Source organism: Gadus macrocephalus, chromosome 12 (assembly GCF_031168955.1).
Source record: "Gadus macrocephalus chromosome 12, ASM3116895v1".
NCBI classification, from domain to species: Eukaryota; Metazoa; Chordata; class Actinopteri; order Gadiformes; family Gadidae; genus Gadus; species Gadus macrocephalus.
The window spans coordinates 3461768-3469936 of NC_082393.1; the positions used below are offsets into that span (position 1 = coordinate 3461768).

Consider the following 8169-nt stretch of genomic DNA (forward strand, 5'->3'; position numbering starts at 1 on the left):
CAAACACACACAAACACAGACACAAACACACACACAGCCGCAGACACACACACACAGCCGCAGACACACACACACAAACCCACACACACATACACACACACAGCCGCAGACACAAATACACACACACACAGCCGCAGACACAAACACACACACACACACACACACACACAAACAGAGCCGCAGACGCACACATACACACACGCACACACACACTCCCTCACAGCCACATAGACACAAACACAATCGCACACACGTACCAGGGCAAAAACGCGTTATGTTCATATCTGGGTTCATGAAACAAATATATTAGAAAACCGAATAAATCATAACACTGTTATAGTTAAAGGGACGGACAAGATCTAAAAACTTTAAATAACCATAACAAATCACAGGGCGTTGTATTGACTATACCCATATATCTCTTCGGAAAATGTGAAAAGGTATATAAATATACATATTAGTATCCATACAAAGTCAGCTAATAAACAAAACTTCTCTCAAAGGCCGGCAGAAATGGCCACTTTAGAGTGGGCTGGCTTGGCCACGCGAGTATACGGTAATTGGTGGACTTCCTTGGCCATTAAAATACAACCCCAAGTAGAATATTATTCTCTGGAGAACACTGCAATATAAACGGTTTTATTCTCACTACAACATTCAAGAAGCTCGTAAAGTAATTTTTAGTATGATTGTTTTAACCACGGATAACATTGTCTCCCGCTGTCTGGGTAGTCGACTCATCTAATTGTAAGTTAGCAAGTCAACGCTGTGTTGCTCCCCAACCCACGGTGACATACGGAGGTGTTTCATCACCTATGTTGTTGGTGGACAGACGGAAAGCTCTTCCCTCATGGAACAGAGAGTCTGCCAGAACTCTGGTCAGTCTGTCGACGCTCTCCACGACCGTGAACGGACCCAAACGGACCTGGATGTCAAGAAGCGTTCGTTGATGAATCTATCGAGTCTCGGTGTCGGCGAGGCTGGTAATAGTAGCAGTAGTGAACAAAGTAGATATCTTACTTTCTTTTACATTTACATCTATGGCATTTAGCAGACGCTTTGATCCAAAGTGACTAGCGGTTCATACCGCGGCGGCAGGGACAGCCATGCAAAACTCGTCTGCAGCCCCTCGACACTAAGAGGAGCCATGGATCCGACTAGCAGCCTTCGCCCCCCCCCCCCCGCCCCCACATCATTATTTTAACGTTTCAAATCATGCGTGTCCGATTTCTTTTGTTTACGATTCACCACGATTGGGTGAATCATGTTCACCCAAAAAAGCCTCAAAGATAATAACAACTTAAAAAACACATGAACAGGCTGAGCAACAATCCAAACATGGCACTGGTTCTCCTCACCCCGTCCTCCGAGGGTCCCGACCACCAGGACGCCGTCTGGGGCTCCAGCACCATGCTGGCCAACTTCAGGTAGTTGGTGGCCACAGACACCATGGTCCCGGCCCCGGGGGCCTCAGGCGAGGAACCCAGGGGGGCCCGGTCTAGGTCCACCATCTGGCAGAGGAAGGTGACGTCCGTGGGGGTGAGGACGCCGGCCCCCTCCCTCTCCACCGCTCGCAGCAGAGCCTGGGTCAGGAGGTCGGCGGAGCGGAGGTCTCTGCTCCAGGTGCTGTTGACGCTCATCTCCTCCATCACCTGGGGGACGGACACCGGCAGAGGACGCACAACCTGACGTCGCCAAGTATTCTTTTTTCCTGGGCCAACGTCACAACCACCCGATCAGCAGTTGCCTCGAAAACCGACCAATCAGCAGCGAGGGCTGTGATGACGTCACCGTTTTGCCTCGCCCGCCTCCCAGAACTGTTAGCTAGCTTGCAGCTGTGCCCAGTGCGCCCCCTGCCTACCAAAGATTCTGTGTTTCTGCACTTTCTGCTCGTGCGCGCTTGCGTGCGTGCAAACGGTAAGTTAAGCAAATAACATGCAGACCATATGCATGATGTTTTTTAGCTAGATTTGCCTAGTTTAGTTTGGCCCAGGAAAAATTAATACTTGGCGATATCAGATTGTGCAGCAAAGGACGGTCAACCTCTGTGTGCCATCGGTGTTTCCCATTGGTCTATGTACGGGAAACACAGATGGCACACAGACGATGACCGCCCTGTGTGTGCCATCCCAAATAGGAATGGGAGCGTTGTGGTAACAGCCCGTAGTAGAAGGGCCAGAAGATGAGAGTCTCTCGCGATCGCAGTCAGATTCAATCAAACGTGATTGATTTTATGGTTGCTAGTATTTCTGTGATCGGGTGGTGCGTGTGTGGGTCAGAAAAGAAAATCGCCGGGGTAACTGTCAATGTAGCCAATGAAAAGTGAGTATTTCTGAGGAGGAGCCAGAGGAAACAGGACGTCTTCAAAAACATTAACAACGTGGAATAAGTGAATAGGTCCATATCAAAAATAAGTGAAGCGAGCAAGTGTGGAATTTACAGTAAGGTTTAGGGTTCAATCCCCAAGGCCTGTCAATCTGTGAGCATCCTCGAGCAAGACGCCTAACCCCTACCCCCTTATGACTTGTATCTGTATTTACAGATGCAAGTTTTCACATTCCTAAATCCCAAAATAGAATAGAAAATACAGAGACATGTAGCTAACAATATATTTGAACTGCACATAAATTACGAAATACAATAAGGATGACATAACACATATCTTTGTCCTTATAATGATAGTTTCATCCATTACATATGGTCTTCATTAAGTTGAAAATGACTGTATGTGCCATCGGTTGATATGGACCAGCTTCACGTGTGACTCACCGGCTTGGCCAGAGGATCTCTGCTCAACGTGCTAAAGATGGGGGTCTTTGGAAAATGCCTGTTCGGTATGTCTGCTCCATCTGCAATCAGTTACAACCATGAATTTTTTGTTGGAAAAATGTTAATTATAATTCGGGTTCCATGCGTCAGACCAATACTATGCATACTGTAATTTTCTTTTGCAGTTATCATCTTGTAGTCCATTTGGTACTTCTGCATGATGTCATCCCACAGTGGCAGTTACCTTTCTTCAACTCGCAAACCGCCCCTCTGTGGGCATCGCACTTGTCAAAACCCCTACTGACACTCCCAGGGTCAAAGGTCACACAACAGTCGACCTGGGAGGTCTGGACTGCTTTCACGGAGAGGTTGGGGTTGGCCAGTAAACTGGGATCCAGGGTCACCACCCCACTGCTGTAATCTGGGTACAAAATACGGCACAGTTTCAGTTTTAATGGATTGCTTTGATCTGTTAAACCTTTATTTACAAAAGGGTGGCCGACAGAGCCATGAACTGGATTATAGTCATCAAAGGCTAAAAATGTTACACGTTTCTAAGATTAGAGATGCTTGATTAACTTTAGTATATCTTATGTAAAACAATGTTGGTTGAGGATATAATAGTACTTGTAGCAGTAGTCTGTAGTAGTAATAACTGAGTGGCTGTTCTTACCCAGCTAGCAGCAGCTAGCTGGGTACTCCACAGTGGCACACCCAGTGGGGTTTTGACCTGGTTAAATTGAGGCAACGTCTCTCTGCCACCCTTAATAGCGTGGGGATAAAGGAAGGTTAACTAGGGTACCAAAGGGCACTTAACTCCAAATGGCCCATTTGTAAAGCCATAGTGTTGTGCCATTGCCAGTCTGACTGAGTTTGGTGAGATCCTAAACCCTAGTGCACGCTGGTAAATACAAGTTGAAATACTAGGTGTTTGTTGCTCAATTTTAGGAGGGAGGGTTCAGAAAAAAGAGGAAATAGGGAGAGAGATTGACTGAAATTAAAGGTTGGGTATGGGATTTGCGAAACGCCAGCAGATTTTGAAAAAACACAACTTGAATGGTCCTACCCCCTCTCCTTCAACGCTGACTCTGACTCCACCCATTCCAAGTACCTGGACACGCAATCATGAACGAGCGCGAACACAGATGCGCGAGAGCGAGCCAGGCTAGCTAGGTTGGAGTTTAGGGTTGTCTTCTAGTGCTAGGTCCAAATGTGGATTAGCTAGTTAGTTAGCTCCAGTAGCTACCGCAGGATAACAACAAACAGAAGCTTGCTCTGGGTCACGAGCTTTGAGTACGTGCACAAAGGGGTCACGCGCGGGGAGAGGGGGAGTGCAGTACGACCGTTTGACTGGCGTACTTACTGTCCAATGCCACCCGGTGGTTCTGGAAATCATTGGCTGGAGTTTTTGGAGCCCTGCCCGTTCCACAGATGATTGACTTGTTTAATTTTCATGTCAGTACTTCTAACTCAGTGGCTGTAAGTGGGTTATGATAAGGATTTCAAGTAATTTTGCAAAAATGGCCAAAAAAGAGAATTCCATACCCAACCTTTAAGTAAGAGATGTGACCTTTTTTGACTTTATAAGTCAAACCCCTTTTGAGTCGCGTCCACAATTGGTCTTTAAGCAGATGCTTAGATCCAAAGCAACCTCTAAGGAAAACATTCAATATGGGAGCAACTGCAAAAAAAGTGTAAGCGCTTAAAAAACAACCAGATGGGAGTTCATAAGGAATGTCGGAAGCTGTGGGAAAAAGTTAATGTGTTAGAGCTGACGAAGTGACACACCTAAACAACGACTAATACACCTATTATGTAGCCCAGCCACAGCCACACAGAAACAGCTCTCTCTCTGCTCTCTGTTTCACTTTTTACTGGACAAGTTTGGTTGAACCTCGTTCCGCCTCACTACACATGGGTGACGTCAGACTGGGAGAAGTCAAGTCTTTTTAGGGTGGGTTCCACCATGATGTCAGTCCTGAGATATTTACAACAACCCTGTTGAAGGGTTGCCAACGCTGGCGAGATACTACTCTGCCACTGGCTTCCCTATTCATGTTGTGGTGGGGAGCGGGTAAGAGACATAGGAAGAGACAAGAGAGCCCTCATAAAAGGGGTTAATGTTCATTTGAAGTCTGTTCAAGGAGAAAAGATGGTTAGATCGGTTGAATCACAAGCCAGAACGGTTCCGTACCAGTCCCCTATTACCTGAAACCCCATTTCAACATGGGTTCACATCCAGTATTTCAATCTTGATAAACAAACAATTACACATTTCCCATTGCTTGGATTGTGTTCTAGGCACTTCGTTCTAGCCGAGATGCTGCGTTCTAGCGTCTAGGTACCTTGACACGAGTACTGCGTCTCCATGGAGAGCACCTCCGTGGCGCTCAGCACGCGCTCCCAGATGTGCAGCTGTCTGATACTTCCAGAGAAGGACTCGTTCGCCTTGTCCTGCCCGATGATGAAAACACCGTCGGCGCCGAGTGCGTTGCCGACGTGCAGTCCGTCGCCTTCGCCCACCTGGTGGCCATCTGCAAACATCTCCCAGCGGCCGCCATTTTGGCTCCAGGAGACGCAGAGCGAGTGCCAGGAGTCGTCATGGATGAAAGCGTCGCGGTAGGTCCCATTGTTCCCGTGGACCCATAAGGCCAGCTGGACGTGCCCGGGCCGGCCCGCGTCCAAGCTGGCCCGGATCTGCAGCTCGTTAACGTTGGACGGGACGGAGTAGGAAATGATGGTGGAAAAACCCGAGGCACTGTCGGCGAAGCGTAGCTGGAGGCATACGGTCACGGAGCCCATGGACGGGAACTTCTTCACGTTCGATAGTTGGCCAAACTCTGGAACCCGGCTCTCTGGGGGATCTGAGTGGGAAGGGGAGTTACACATTGTTCATATCGTTTCATGCCTTTAGTTCGCAATCCTGCGAGATGTGAATGATTTAGGAATGAATAAACTTAACGTGACTTTCATATGAAAAGCCCTGAGAGAGAGTCATCCACGAAATCCACAAAGGGCTCATGTACCAAGTTACCAAGATTAACCACTGCTCGAAAGATGGATCCAGGTCTCAGGGGCAATTTGAAAATGTGTCATGGACACACTACCTCCACAATGTACTGTGCTCAGCTTGGGTCTTCACAATATCCCAAGTAATGGGAACTTGAACACTTGAACTCACCTTTGCTGGCGACCCATACGGGCTGGGAGACGTTCTGGGACTTCAGGAAGGCTGTAAGCGCTTGCTTCTCGGCCGCGTCGCTGGCCGTGGCCAAAGCCCCCATGCGGCGGCTGCACAGTCGCCCGGCGCTGTGCCACGTCAGTCTGTCCGTCACATACTCGTAGTCGGGCTGCTCTCTGGCCACCGTTGGGCTGGTATGCAGCGTGAAGGCTGCATCGACAAAATGTATTATTAAACCTTTATTGAGTCAGGGAAAGGCCATTGAGATCAGGCTCTGTTTTTCAATGAAGCCCTGATTACAACATATAAAAACAGAAATCCAAATGCACAACAGATATTTGGCCCAAACAACCCCCAAAAAATGAACAACAACAAGCAAACTTAATGTTAAGGAATATTAACTTCTATCAGACACATTTTGTAGACCATAGAGGACAATAGGTTAAAACATTGTTACCTTATCTATAGGCAAAAGGTGTTGAGTGGGGAGTCTGCTTTAATTGTAAGCTTAACTTTTGCGTCGTTTATCTTCAACTAGATCTGTGTTGCGAATCCCATAGCTGCTCTGTATATTTGAAACCAAGTCGTTTTTGTAGGATTATATTGGAGCTCCCCTATTGATTCTAAGCCTTCGGTTGTTCTCAGAATCACCTATAAATTCCTTACTATAAAAGCAGCTGTATTGAAAGCTTACCTGGCATGCAAAACCCACATTTAGGTCTAAGCCATGTCTACAATTACATAAAAAACAAGCCTACTCTCTACGATAAATACCTTCAAAATATGTTAAGTAAAGTTGTTTAATTGTTTTTGTTTGCAATGCATTTATTTGAGTAGTCTTTGACTTCAGTAAGTTGTTTAGGCTATAAAAGCATGCTTTCGGCTCCACATTTTGTGTTCTATACATTCAGCAGCTAAGTCAACTCAAAAGGCTTTGTATAATATAATTCTGGCCGCAGTCCCAACTTGACATCATCTGCTTAGTGAAGGATTAATGACATGAGACCAACAGTCGTGAACAGTGTAACTTGAACCATATGATGGAGTACGCTCCATTAAAATGGTGAAGTCATGACTCCTTACAGTACAATCAGCCAGTGGTAAGGAAAAATAGGTGAAACGTAGAAGATTTTGAGTCAGATACAGTAGGTTGTGTGAATAAAATCAGTTTTTGTATACTTCTATATTTGAGCCATTTGGTAGATTAAGATAGATTCAGTAACAAACAGACTTCTGTGATAAACACCAAACACGACAAAAACAGTCTGTAGTGCAAATTCAAACATTATCTAAAATTAAAGTAAAGGATATGAAGATAGTACCTTCATAGTGAAATATGGCTAGCAGATAGACATTTGAATTAATGAATCATCAACAACTTGATCATTTTAAAACTCAAACTCAAATTTGAAATGACTTACCAGAAGCATAACCATGAAACCAACCCTGAAAAATACACATAAACCATAAATAACACATTAACCCTTCCTAAACTGTCCTGTGTTATCTTAAGTTAATATTTATAAAGTAATATGTTAGCTGCGGTTCTGAATAAACTCATGAAACAGAGACAATTACACAGTAGCAAAGCAAATACACGCCAGCCTGGTCGATGAGATAACTTTGTTTCGTGGAAATAACTTTTCGTTCACATAATATAATAAAATGAAATAAGTGTTGAATATGAAAAGTCTACTCAACACGTGTGTTGATACTCACCAGTAAATTCGACACCAATATCCAGTGCATCCTAAAATGTAGCAAAAACCGTCGTGTTTCATTTAGTCATAACAACGCTACAACGCTTTGCAATAAGGTAATATAGTAAAATAGTAGGTATATGAAAAAACATAATCTGCTTTTGGGTTGTTTTAAGATGTTTACAGCCTACCTGAGAGGTCTTGTTGACGCGTTAAAGTTGTCGCGCCTGTCGTTACATTTCCTCGGAGGACTTCCACCGCGTGGAGCAATGACCCTCCGATAACCCATGAACTAACCACAACTTGTCCTCAATTAATACATTTCGTTAAATACGAAATACGTGTTTTTGATTCGCAGCGCTGTGGCTCAGAATTAGGAGAAGGAGGGGGGGGGGGGAGAAAAGGAGGAACTACCTCGGGTGGATGCAGAGAAGGAGGCGGCGGAGGAACCAGAGGTGGGAGTCTCCTCTTCACAGGGCGATGGGCCAGCTGTAATACTGGTACTGTGGAACATGTGAC

At 45.6% G+C, this 8169-nt stretch overlaps 1 protein-coding gene across 2 annotated transcripts in view; it reads right to left on the reverse strand.

The window, feature by feature from the left end:
- Positions 1–8059, reverse strand: part of LOC132469796 (adhesion G-protein coupled receptor D2) — an 88125-nt gene extending 80066 nt beyond the window's left edge. The window contains exons 1-9 of one of the 2 annotated variants that reach the window (XM_060067866.1): positions 7842–8059; positions 7670–7700; positions 7372–7396; positions 5951–6160; positions 5115–5633; positions 3014–3190; positions 2770–2849; positions 1359–1652; positions 814–925 (exon numbers count right to left, since the gene is read on the reverse strand). In XM_060067866.1, coding sequence (XP_059923849.1) covers positions 814–925; positions 1359–1652; positions 2770–2849; positions 3014–3190; positions 5115–5633; positions 5951–6160; positions 7372–7396; positions 7670–7700; positions 7842–7939 — 1546 coding nt within the window. In that variant the 5' untranslated portion in view covers positions 7940–8059. The remainder of the gene's footprint in view (positions 1–813; positions 926–1358; positions 1653–2769; positions 2850–3013; positions 3191–5114; positions 5634–5950; positions 6161–7371; positions 7397–7669; positions 7701–7841) is intronic. The other variant, XM_060067867.1, reaches the window with a different exon arrangement.
- Positions 8060–8169: the final 110 nt, after the last annotated feature.